At 41.5% G+C, this 13804-nt stretch overlaps 1 protein-coding gene across 1 annotated transcript in view; it reads right to left on the bottom strand.

Annotated features, from left to right (window-relative positions):
* Window positions 1-13804, bottom strand: part of dpp10 (dipeptidyl peptidase like 10) — a gene marked incomplete at both ends in the record, with an annotated part of 187520 nt that overhangs the window by 49252 nt on the left and 124464 nt on the right. Inside the window, 2 exons of the mRNA XM_079231365.1 lie at window positions 1302-1376; window positions 1494-1588. Of these exons, the coding sequence (XP_079087491.1) occupies window positions 1302-1376; window positions 1494-1588 (170 nt within the window). The remainder of the gene's footprint in view (window positions 1-1301; window positions 1377-1493; window positions 1589-13804) is intronic.

Consider the following 13804-nt stretch of genomic DNA (forward strand, 5'->3'; position numbering starts at 1 on the left):
TCTAACCCTTCATGCAAACTATGCAAATCACTTCTGATGAATCACCTTGTCACTAATCCTCACCGTTGATCCCTTCCAGAGTGGAGGGTCCAATTTCCATATCTCATTTAGCATCCACTCTTTTCTGATGGAAAGCTGGTAATTATGGTTCAAGCTGCGCCCTCGTCAAAATGTATCAACGCTGGAGGACTATGGTGTAGATGTTTATTCAAGTCTGAACATTTATTTTAGCATGGGTTTGTCTTGATAACGCTAGGATGTCATTTCTTACAACCCAGTCAAATAAAATGTGAGAGTGACAAGAGAGATCGAAGGTCAGCTGGACTACTTTTGAAACCACATCTCGACATGTCAAGAACGTACACTATACCCCTACAAAATAAATGGTCTATTTGGTCTCAAATATCACACCTGCTTGTGGCCATGTGTAGATATGAATTCCTTTTCAGAACAGTACATCCTGATTGAGTGGAGACCTGACACATTATGTACTTAATACGTTGACAGATATGATTTTTTCAGGTAGTTAGAAACCCTTTAGACCCCAGCTGGTGCCAACATTTAGTGTGGCATTTTTAAAATAAGAGCATACTTGAATCCAGTGAATCCAGTTCATTGACTAAAATGAAAGACTGACTTGGAAATAAACTGTAATTATGAATAACAATGAATGTGCGCATGTAACAAGTTAGAAGAACAGAAACGCTCGACCTTTTATCGATGTTAGCCGTTTTCTCAAAATATACCAATTCAATTCATTTTCTGTAGCCTAAAATCACAAATATACAATCTGTACACATACAACATAATACATATGTACCAGACACTGCATGTATGCCAGATGTGTTACATCAGTGTAAAAACTAAATTAGATCCTAATAGAGACGACTGCAGTGTAACAGGCTGTTCCAATAACAACCCAGTCGCCATTACTTTTAGCATTGTATGATTCTGCAACCCGTGGACATGTTTCTAAATGAAAAATGATTTTTCTATACAGATTTTATATGAGCCTCATATCCCACGGTTGTTAGGGTTCATCTTGGAATAGAACATAAAATTATTCCCAATCATTACTTTTGTGATTTGTGCAGTTCGAGACTGAAAAAAGAAACCTCCTCAAGTTGATGTCCTCATGGGATTCTGGTTCATTCACCCCGCAGTGAGAAAGAAACTACATGAGAAACCAGCTGAAGAGATCCCTTGTGAATCATGGCCATGTGAGTGACATATTCCACATAGGATGAGCAGGAATGAGTGGAAAGTGTCTCTATGAGAGAGATGAGGATGAAGAAACGTACCTGTTTCACGTCATAAGCGAAGAGCACATATTTCAGATCGGGAGAGACGGAATACTTGGCCACGTTGAAATTGATCTAGCAAAAAAAAAGACAGAGATTTACATTTACTGTTTGCAATGTCAGTCATTGTCATATCATTTATATCCCGATACATCCTCATAAATTAACAGCATGAAAAACGGATCTACTTACAAATGTAGTGTTTGTCAAGACAATCTCTGTTTGGTTTTTGAGGATGTTGAACTTGATGACGTGGCCGTCGCTGTTTCTGTAGATGACTTCGGAGTCTGTGAATAGAAACACAGGGATCAAAGAAAAAAAAAAAAAAACATCTGTATGATGGAAATTTACTTTGGAAAGCTGTCCCGAAAAAAGAGACATTACACAGAAAAACGTCAAAGCGAAAACCTGCAGACTCTATACGGAACTGCGAAGATGACTCCAAAAAGAAACGCTTTCTAAGCTTCATCCTTCCCTCAAATTACATGAACAGTAAGAATGCAGCAGACAGCCCAACAGGCTCAGCTTGTGCGACTGTAATGTGACGTGATTAACTGCGAGGATCAAAAGTGAGATTCCACTGCCAGACGAACATTTTCTCATTTGGTTGACGGAGGGAGGCCAGTGTGGCACCGCCGGGGAAACATCTTCCCCGCAGAGCTGCACGGCCAGGACGAGGCGGCGTGGATGCTTTTGTGTCAGCGTCAAACGTTCACAGACGCAGCCCACCTCCGATGTCATGGTTTTGAGGGATTATCACGATAATACCTTTGTGTCAACACAATTGTGTTCTGGTTTCAGCTCGGAAGGTGGACCCAAATGCAAGACACCAGGCAGCAAGGGGAGAGAATGAACACCTGGGGAGCTTTAATAACAAAGCTGGGAGCAAAGAAAGCAAACTGGCAGATAACAAACACTGAGGGAGCCGGATGAGGCAAAGTGCTGTATTATGTGTTGCATGCTGTGTGATGCAGTGCATCAAAATAACTTCATGAAAAATATGACGGCGAAAAATAACTTTACATTTAGCATACACAAAAGTATGCACATTTTTGTATTTTTCATAACAACAGTGGCATCATGTAAACAAACACTGTTTAACCAATTCAAAACCAATCCCCCCCTAGGGGGGCAGACTAAATCATAGCTTGTTTTATGAAAAATAAAAAGCCAACAACTGCTATATTTGGATGTATTGACCACCATAAGTAATATATAAGCGAACACAACACAAACAGTAAAGAGACCAATGTCATGAAAACGTGAAGAGGCATCGCTCGGTGACAGATGAACCACGATATCTTTGATAAGACCTGATTCAGTTTTTAACATTTAGACGTGTGATTGTTGTGATATAAAAAGCGCGTGTGTCATCACAGTATAAAAAGTAAACCTTGGAATCAGATCTGCACTCACTCTACGATTATGTCTACTGTCAGAATGCATTGCAATCATGACATTTTGTACAGATATTAACGGTTTCCAGACTCCTTATGCTCAAAGTCTTACCTTGTCTTGTATTTTAGTTCATGACCAAATAAATGTTTTTGTCAACCGACAGAAGAAGTGTCGAGCTCACTATCACGGCAGAGAAGTGAACAATAGTTCTTGTTGTCATCTAGAATAGAGAAGACATATGATGTTGCTGTTTTGTTTATTTATTCATAATTTGTTTGCACAGGAGACATTATGATGTATCGTAAATGCAGTTAAAATTGTTTGCTTAGTTTTTACTTCATAGTCTGAAGTATATTTCAAATTGTCCCATAAGGACCAAAAGGTCAAATATTGATTCTCAAAGACAACATGAGACTTGTCACATTCATCCTAACTGAAGCTCAGCAGGGGGCGTTGCCTGGATGACTGGAGTTTGATACAATACGTTTTGGAATAAAACATAATGCTCTTCCCCCTTCTTCACATGCATGCTGAGGATGCATCCACGTCCTCCTGTACCTTGTTGTGGATGCATTAGCCGCGGTGCTGTGGCTACATGGAGCCCATATCCTCTTCTTTCTAATATTTTTGGATGTTTTCTGGTGGAGGCGAGGCATCATTAATTAGCGGCAGCCAGACATGAATATGTTGTCCATACGGTAGAAACATGAGCAGGTAACTCATGACATCATGACATCAAGGAGTGCTTCAATAATCTGTCTCTACCGGCCTTCATCACATCTTTTGAAAATGTCCACGGAAATGTACTGTACCTCTCTGCTAATGTCTGCTGGTCTGGCTGGCAGTGTACACATAGTGCGTGTTTGTGTGTGTGTGTGTGTGTTTTTTGCGCAGTTATATTCCAACAGTGTGTGTCGTTACACAGACATTTTGGAGGTCCCCTGGTGGTCATGCTTCCAACCATGCTCAAATAATGTCTGAATTGACCAGAAGGTCCCCACTTGGTAGGAGTAGCGTGGTGGACCCCAGTTGGGAATCTAGGTGTGTGTGTGTGTGTGTGTGTGTGTGTGTGTGTGTGTGTGTGTGTGTGTGTGTGTGTGTGTGTGTGTGTGTGTGTGTGTGTGTGTGTGTGTGTGTGTGTGTGAGGGTCATATCTGAGTCTTGGGGTTTATCCAATGCCACCGGGACGCGTTCATTAAATAATAGCTTGACAAGTAAGCACAGCTGTCTTTACTGAACACTTCTGGTTAATCCCATGCAGCGCCTGGATGGCACTCTGATCCCTGAGGAAAAGGCTTCCCCTTTATTCACAATGGTCAACAGGTCAAATTCCTCCTGCTACTGTTATGAAATGTGGCATTTGAATTATCATGTTCACTGTCACATAAAAAATAGTAAGCCAATGATATAAGAAAACAAAAGAGGGAACAATGTAGTCCTCCAGGACTTCAGTCTTAATGGACTGTACTGGTTGTTTAGAATGGTCAGATCTCAACAGACTTTCATGTACTAGAGCATTTAACAAACACAGTATGGCAATTATATCTCACTTATAAAATAAAAACAAGATCCAGTAGAAAACTAACACAGGCAAAAATCGCCAAATATATGTGTCCAAATATACTCTCCGATGAGGTCATTTTAAAAGCATTCAAATCATTTTCATTTGATGCCCAGCGGCATTAAACCTTAAATCAGTGCATGAGAGGAAAATTAATATTTAGAGCTGATAAAAAGAAACTCATTCCTGTGATCTTTAAAACATCACCATAGGTCTTTGCACTGCTCTGCGCTTGTCTCCTTAAATAATGAAATGTTCGTAGCTGAAAAAGAACAAGCTAAGACTCTAATGTATAAGTAATGTCCTACGTCTGCAACCCCATGAATAATGAACCGCCGTGGCCATTCCTCCTGTAGTGCTTAACTCTGCAACTTCTTTGAAGTAAGGGTCACTGGGCACGCTTTTGGGAGTTCATTTTAGGCAGATAATTACAACGTTCTCCTGATGTAACGCTCCTTACTGCTCAAGATCATAACATCAACATCTGGCAAAATATTATCTTCACTCATTGTAACGGCGTTCCGTCGGCGTTGTTTTCATTCAGCCGCTAAAGAGCTGCAGACACATTGAGTTCCTCTCCTCACGCGAATGACAGGAGACCGTTCATTTCCTTTTCTTCGGTTTTATTTTGTGCAGCAAAAAACACGAACAAAATACACAAAAACTAATAAACGGTCAAAACGATCACACGGTAAAAGAACTATCTGCTCTCATGCCTCATGCAGATCATCAACTGTGAGCATAATTCTGATTATTAAATTATAAACACTCCTGAAATTTCATTTAACCAAAAAACACACGTGTGGCTCTTACACTCATGTTAGTCACAGATATGATTAACATGTAACTTCTAGGATTCTTCCTTGTTGGGACGGGTCTTTCCATGTTGGGCAAGAATGCTACCTAGCAGTGGATGCTTTTTACTATGTTTTACTTCATTTGAATAATTCAGTACATACACATTTCTAGTGGGAATATTGATTTTGCATTACTCAAAACAATATCGACAAATCAATCAAATATGTAGCCCTCTTATAAAATAAATCAAATCAATGGTGATTTTGGCAATTAATATCATTTACAAACTTGTAAATGTACAGAAGATACAATACTATGTTCTCCTCAAAGCCAAGAGACTCCACTGAACAACCCGGTAATTCTACCTTGTAGATTCTAATTTCATTCAAAATCAACAGTAACAAAATAAAACGTGTCAAAACCGCCTTAATTCATTGTGTCTTGGTTATTTAGGAGCATGGAGGATACAAACATGCATCGTTGAAAATCATCTCGTCTCAGTCCACGAGAGAATTCCAAGAATCCTCGACATTAGAATAGTCCTTTTGAAGGATCCTTCCCTGACTTTGAGAAACCAAATTCAATTTAAAATAACTTTAGCAATGAAGTGTTTGTGGTAGCTTTAGTCATGACCAATACAATCATCTCTTCCTCCCTACTTTTAAAGAGCTTTTGTCGATAAGGCCAGGTGGTGTCCCTGTAAGAGAGGTGCACAATCATTTGATATGCAGCAGCATTTAGCCGGTGGGCCTCGTGCAACACATGAGCTCTAAAGTGTCCCGTAGGAATGACTTCAAAAAGTTTCTGGCATTCACCCAATTACATTGTTTACCATACACAGATATTGTAAAAGGTGACCTTATTATTAAAATGTATGACGGCCCTTGAATGCATATGTGACAAACATCAGAAAAAAACTACCAAATCTAAGCTAAAAACAGTGTTAATTTATCAAATAATCGAGTAAAATACAGAAACAAAAAGACATAGCTGCAACCATAGAGTGAAGTGGATGTAGTCATGAGGATGTCATCCATTGGTTTGTTTTAAATCCTCACGTTCTGAAATTTGGGTGTCGCAATCTTTGTTTTTCGCCGTCGCCATCTTGGTTTTTGGCAACCAGATGTGACACAAGAGGGTTCAGTGAAGTACAACATTTTTAAGTGACAACATTGTTACAATTAACTTTCATGAACTGAAAACACACTGAAAGTGTTGAAGTTCTTAGACAAAAACAGGGACAACTTCCAGACTGGATAACACCGAGGCAGCGACCTGTCATTCACAGTAGCCCCGCCCTAAAGCATCCCCTGCTTTATGGTCTGTTTGACTCTAAATGACCATAATTTACTAAATGAACATCATGCTGTATTGAAGAAGACTTGAAACTAGAGATTGAGATTTAAACTCATGTTTACAATGTTTACTGAGGGAATAAATCAAGAGAGAAGTAGAGTCATTTATATAGACTTCTATACAACCAGAGGACTAATAAACTCATGTTTACAATATAGGGGCATTTTAGACTTCAATGCAATAATATATTGTTTCCAATATTGGTAACACTTGCACTTGTTCTTTTTGGAGAAAAAATAATATATATGGTCGTATATATATGGTCGTGAAATGGGACAAGAGCAAAAGAGCACCTGGAACTGCTTGGGTTTAAAGGGTAGTAATACCTTAAGGTTCTGCAGGTTACGTCCAACTGCACACTCTGCTGATATCGTTGGTGTCAAAGTTGTCTTTCTACACGATATGCCAACTTTAGAACGAATCTCACCTTTTCATGAAAAGGTGGTATTCATCAGGCTGGCCGCCGGCAGGCCGCCGCCAACACAACGCCCGCTGCCCACCACATGGAGCGCAGAGACAGCCCCTCATTGAAGATCAGGGATAAATGACCAAGTCCAGCCGGCAATCACATCCAGAAAATGGGTTGCTGTGCTTTCAACCCAACAATTCCACAGCATGGTTTCTACCAACACAGTAGCTCACATCACGTCGTCATAGTATTAAAAGGCAAGAAAAGCACGATACCTTATAAAACGCCATTTCACCCAGACTGTCAACCGCAAATACTAATAACCCTTGAAATTCTGTCAGGTGAGTATTTATTCCCGTGCAATTGGTAAACAGCCACACATGACTCCTCAAAGATATCAATGAGGCTGGGATAATGATGTCCCCTTTCCAGGATTTGTACTCCACGACACATATTGTAATTTTCCTTTGAAAACCTGTGAGATGTATTTGGGTTCTTCTGTCCAGCTCCAGACTCTGCTTCCCACATAACTGTCAGGAAATAAAAGATGAATTCTGCCCACTGACTGGAGGCAGCAGTAAGGAGAGACCGCATGCAGTACTAATTATAGCAGCCGGTAATTATGTGTCACATTTCTTAATGGTGGGCCTATTTATGATCATGTGAGGAAACGATAATGGCAGAGTAGATATCAAATGTACGTGGAGTGATACACTTACGGCCTTCAGACAAAGGGGGTGTTTTTTGGTGTGCAATCACCTCGAAACATTGATACTGCAAAAAAAAAAAAGATTGAAGATAATGACCAATTCAATTGGGGTATTGTGAATATACCCCAATATACCCCAATATGTTTGCAACTGCTCTTGTATTATACTTGCATTCTGTATTTGTACAGGCTTGTAATACAATTAATACACTTGTTTAGAGATCATGATTATGGATTATAATAAAGGTTATGGGGCAAAACACTAACTCTAATCACCTGCATCACCAACAGATGTGCGACACATCCCCACCCTGACGTTAAAGGGCACGCTATAGTCCTCCATTGGCACTGAATGTCTTCAACATTCAAATGATATGCAGCTTTTTGATTTTTTGCAACTATTTGTTTTGTTTAAACCTACTATTTCTGCAGAGTTGCAGATAAAGATCATGCTACACACATTGTATTATTAATATACTATTTGTAAAATGAGATTCCAGTGGGGGCCGTTGCTTAGGATTGTTTCCGACCATGTGCTCCAAACACTTCCCAGTCAAAAAGTCCAAATGTATTGAAAAAAGATCATTTCCAAACATCACAATATGTTTTTATATAATAAAAACATATTATTACATATAATATATAATATTATATTTTACGTTTAGCCATTTATCTTTTCATAAAAACAAAATCTTTACTAACATGAACAGCTGCAACTCAAATCGCATGTTTTCACTTATCAACACAATAGTTTATGCAGAATACACTCTTTACTCAGACCCTTTTCTGCAGACTACACGCTACAGCTACTGGCTGCAGTCTACGGGGAGGTGTGGGAGGGGGGTTGAAAACAGTAAGGAAAGAATTTGAGCTTAACTGAAAGCTCTTCCACTGGCAGAAGAGGATGCACAGCCAATGGGTGCAGAGTCTGAGGACAAGTGGGAACTCACAATGTAATATGCATAGCACACACTGAATTATTTAGAGAAGGTTGCGTAATGCTTGAATGCTGTGTCGGCAGTCCCTACGGTTCCACCAAATGTCACAGCTGGTCAAGCTCAAAGCCAACTTGTTAAAGATAGACCAGGAGTGTTTGGTTGTGCAGAGGCTGACAGTAAAGTATGGTAGCATGTGCTGGGGTGTAAGGACTAGCCCCTGCTAGTGCGAATGGGATTCATTAAAAACGGCATCTGTGGTTTATGGCTCAGACACTTTAGTTTTCATGTTGATGAAAATAAAAGCAGAATCACTTTTGTCAGCACTTGCAGCCCATGTACAGTGATAGGTATATTGACAGCCTTTTGTTGGGCACATGCTGTACCATCGTACAACCACACATTCACCCATCAACACAGTTAGACGTCTAACTATAACATGAACACGTCAAACAATCTATAACAGCAACTATCAAAGCCATTGATGTATTATGGATTATGCTGCGTTTACACCGGACACTGCAGTTTACTCGCTCGACAATAAAAGGGTGTTCACATCGAAGGCAGCGCAAATGTTCGCCCCGCGTCAAAGGGGGCGTGGCTTATCTCAGTTGCTCCGTTGCCATGAAAAGAGCTTTCATTTCCGCTATCGACCATGAAATAAATAACCAGTTCTGCTTTATATTTGTTGTGGAAGTCCCAAACATGTGGGAACATGAAACGCCCTCGTGTTTGGGATCATAACATCATCCGTAGCCGCACACAGCTCGGTGAATTTCAACGACTCCTCCAGGAACTGCGTCTGGCTTATTTCTGTAAAACGGATACCGATTCCTTCATCCACCATGGAAATAACCACCAGTTTTGCTTTATACTTGTTGTGTAAACTCCACATACGTGGGAACATCAAACTCCATGGTGTCTGGGTTCATAATATTATCCGTCTCAATGAAGCCACTGCCAGCGCTGGTTCAGGCGGCGCAGCAGCAGTTTCATTCAGGAGCAGCAGGACGGCGGTGATGACAGGCGGAGCTTCTCAACACTGATTCTCAACGCTGATTGGCTGACGCGATTTCTCCGCCGGAGTTGGGAGAATTCAACCGCGCCGCGTCCTTCGCTCTGTTCGCGCCGCCTCAAACGCATCTATCGCGCCGCCCGACGAAAAAAAAGCTTTTTAACTGGGCGGCGCGTCTGTGCATTGACTTTGCATGTAATCTGGTCGCGCTTCAAATTCACGCCGCGTCCGATGTGAACGCAGCATTAGACCACTGTGCATGAAAAAAAAATGAAAAAAGCCTAAAGACATCAATCTTATCACATCACTTGGTATGAGTGTAATTCATAATCATGAGAGATTTTTGTCCTAATACTGGTGGAGTACATAAACCCTTTGGATGAAAGACTCAAAAGCAGATTAATGACACATAACCATTATAAATACAACAAGCACTCTCTGTTAATGAGGTCCAATGAGTGGGCAACACGCTCACATTTGATGAAGAGACGGTTTTGCCGCTGTGAGAATGGGGAACGAGTCAACTGTGGCCTTGCCTCTGAATATTTATATTTCCATTTGTTTGTTCAACACACTGATGTGGCTTCAAACCAGTTTTGACTTGAATCAGTCAAGAACAAAAGTTGATTTGCCACTTGTGCAGAAGCCTTTGGCGTCACTATGAAGAGCCTTTTGCGTAGTATCTTGATGCTGAAGGCACGCACACTGTCACACGTGGTTAACGTCGTGAAGTATAGGTGCAACAGGTGGTTAACGTCGTAAAACGGCTGCATTCATGGTTGTTAACAACACATTCTCACTTCCAAATCATCAATGCCCGTTGGCATCAGAGATCAACGCACTAGGTACCCATCTAGCATTTGTTTTCAATGTGTTGTGTCAATATACGCTTGTTTCATGCATAGTGTCCTTTTAAAAATAAACGGACCTCGGAGAATATTCACGGACCTCATCGTTGAAAGTCCAGGGTTTGTTCCACCACCCTTCCCTCCAGCTCTAAGTACACTCTCACACACTTTATACTTAGTCAGGTGCTCTTAACATCGACTAATGTCACAGGAGGGTTTATAGTGGAGTTAATTGAAAGCCTGGTGCGTCACATACAGTGACCAACCATCAGTATGTGATGCCCTTGGAGTGAGACCAGGCTGCCCAACTCCACTGAGGTACCTTCATGGAAGTCTTCAAATTATAGTTCTGGTTGTATCCTAAATGTTGTAGATAGAGGGAGAAAGTGAATTATGTGTACATATTTTAATAAAGTGTAATGTGTTCCCTGCTGAGCATTTCAGTGTCAGAGAAAATACCGTACTTCATATTCACTGTCCTGGTTTGAAGATTCTCAAATAGCCCATTTTTACCACAGGGACTCTTCCAGGAACCCAGGGACCCTTCAGGAACTCAGGAACTTAACATGTGTTCCAGCTGCACAAAATTGAGTCTAAATTTAGTTCCTGACCTTAAAAAAGTCCCTGCTGTGGACCAGTACTTCCAGAACGCCTTGGAACTATCAGGGTTGAGTCACTGCTCAAACATAAACCTGCTACCATTTGAATGCACCATGTTTACACATGTAGGAAGCAAGCACAAAATCTATATTAGTGTGAGGAATGATTTATTGACTTTAACGAAAACAAAATTGAATCCAGAAAGTGTAGCTTATTGTTATCTTAAAGATTTCCAAAGTCATAATATTAAACATGTTTCGACAATGTGGATGGGAAACGAAAATTCAGAACTAAACTTCTCTCATTGAGGAAGAAACTCGGTCATAGCAGCTATTCTGGGAGCTTCCACAAAGACTAACCCTGTAGCACAAAGGCTAACCCTGTAGCACAAAGGCTAACCCTGTAGCACAAAGGCTAACCCTGTAATGATCGCACAAAGGCTAACCCTGTAATGATAGCACAAAGGCTAACCCTGTAATGATAACACAAAGGCTAACCCTGTAATGATCGCACAAAGGCTAACCCTGTAATGATCGCACAAAGGCTAACCCTGTAATGATCGCACAAAGGCTAACCCTGTATTGATAGCACAAAGGCTAACCCTGTAATGATAGCACAAAGGCTAACCCTGTAATGATCGCACAAAGGCTAACCCTGTAATGATAGCACAAAGGCTAACCCTGTAATGATCGCACAAAGGCTAACCCTGTAATGATCGCACAAAGGCTAACCCTGTAATGATAGCACAAAGGCTAACCCTGTAATGATCGCACAAAGGCTAACCCTGTAATGATAGCACAAAGGCTAACCCTGTAATGATAGCACAAAGGCTAACCCTGTAATGATCGCACAAAGGCTAACCCTGTAATGATCGCACAAAGGCTAACCCTGTAATGATCGCACAAAGGCTAACCCTGTATTGATAGCACAAAGGCTAACCCTGTAATGATAGCACAAAGGCTAACCCTGTAATGATCGCACAAAGGCTAACCCTGTAATGATAGCACAAAGGCTAACCCTGTAATGATCGCACAAAGGCTAACCCTGTAATGATCGCACAAAGGCTAACCCTGTAATGATAGCACAAAGGCTAACCCTGTAATGTAGCACAAAGGCTAACCCTGTAATGATCGCACAAAGGCTAACCCTGTAATGATCGCACAAAGGCTAACCCTGTAATGATAGCACAAAGGCTAACCCTGTAATGATCGCACAAAGGCTAACCCTGTAATGATCGCACAAAGGCTAACCCTGTAATGATAGCACAAAGGCTAACCCTGTAATGATAGCACAAAGGCTAGCCCTGTAATGTAGCACAAAGGCTAACCCTGTAATGATAGCACAAAGGCTAACCCTGTAATGTAGCACAAAGGCTAACCCTGTATTGTAGCTCAAAGGCTAAACCTAGTCATGTTAGCACAAAGGCAAATCCAGTAGCACAAAGCACACCCACTGGGTCAGAGATGCTGATTCAAACTGAAATGGCATAACGCCTATTTTGCTTGGGGTAATATGATTGTGGCATGTAACAGATATGTTTGTTCATTCTCATATCACTAAGAAAAGCTTGTGGCGAACAAACAACAAACTCGCCGATCTCCCAGCTGGAGATGTGTGAGCGGCACCAGCCTGCTTATGTCACTTCAGCGTTGCTGTCGGCGGTGCAAACACAAAAAGAGCCCTTCAGTGTTTAGGGTATGGAGTTCTTGGGGGAGCCCTTCAGGGGGCAACCAACAGCTGTCAGCACTGTTGGTGCTAGCACTGTTGGCCCGGCCGACGCCATCTTGAGAGCCATTAAGAGGCAACAGAAATACTCCCAATCTCATTAGTAGTCCCGTTAACGTGCTCAGAGGAGTGACTATTTGAACATTTAGAATTCTATGACAACCTTAATGAATCTAGAGATGCAGCAGGGACACAAGCTCCTTAGTACCAAGAACTATTTGCTTGAACAAGTAGATTATGAATAGCATCCTCTGCATGACAACATTAACTTCAGATGTTCCATTTAAGTTGCTGCATCGTTGTTTTATGCTTGATCCGTCTTCCCACTTGTGTAGTATTACATCACAGTACAATGCTACTCTTTGGTTTTCACACCTCTCATGTGTGTATCAGCAGGGCTAACCTACAGTGGCTCAGCACAAGCTGCGTCCCATAACCTGCTACCCATCGCCCGCTGAGCAGACAAGTGCCTAACACTAGAGCACACCCTGTAGAATTTTTTTTCCCCACCAGGGAGATAAACGAGTAACATTCTCTGATTAGATTAGGAGATTAAGAGATAGATGAGCGCCACACATACTCTGCAACGCCAACCTTTTAGACATTGTCAATAAAGAGATTTAATTAATTACTGAGCCATCCTGAATCATTCTAATTTACTTGTTGGGGTCGTGTGCACCGTGTGCCAGTGGGTTGGAATTTCTCAGTATTAACACAGTCCAGAGCTGCTTCAGTGATACCTACAGTGTGGGGAAAAACATTTTTGGCGACGGCGCTCTTGCTCTGCGTTGGTTCGCATGCAGAGATTCATTAGCCTTGTCCATCACGGCTAATGCGCTAATACATTACATGTCGGCTCGTTTTAATTCCTCCACGCCGCGCAGCCCGCTAATGATGACACGCTTCATTTTCATCAGAACTGCAGATTATTTATGGCTGTGCAAAGAATGCGGACCGCCAGTTTCAAGGGCCTCCTCTTCTGTGTGCCGAGCGCTCCAGTCCCACCCCATTCCTGACACCACTGGACATGCAAGCTGAGAACGAGATGCAGTGGAAGTAGCTTTCCATTTAGCGACGGGCACACTGCCGCTGTGTGCGAGTAGCCTTATGAAATATGAAATTATTTTGTGTGGGAAAGAGAGAATCCCC

The sequence above is a fragment of the Taurulus bubalis genome (assembly GCF_910589615.1).
Source record: "Taurulus bubalis genome assembly, chromosome: 15".
NCBI classification, from domain to species: domain Eukaryota; kingdom Metazoa; phylum Chordata; class Actinopteri; order Perciformes; family Cottidae; genus Taurulus; species Taurulus bubalis.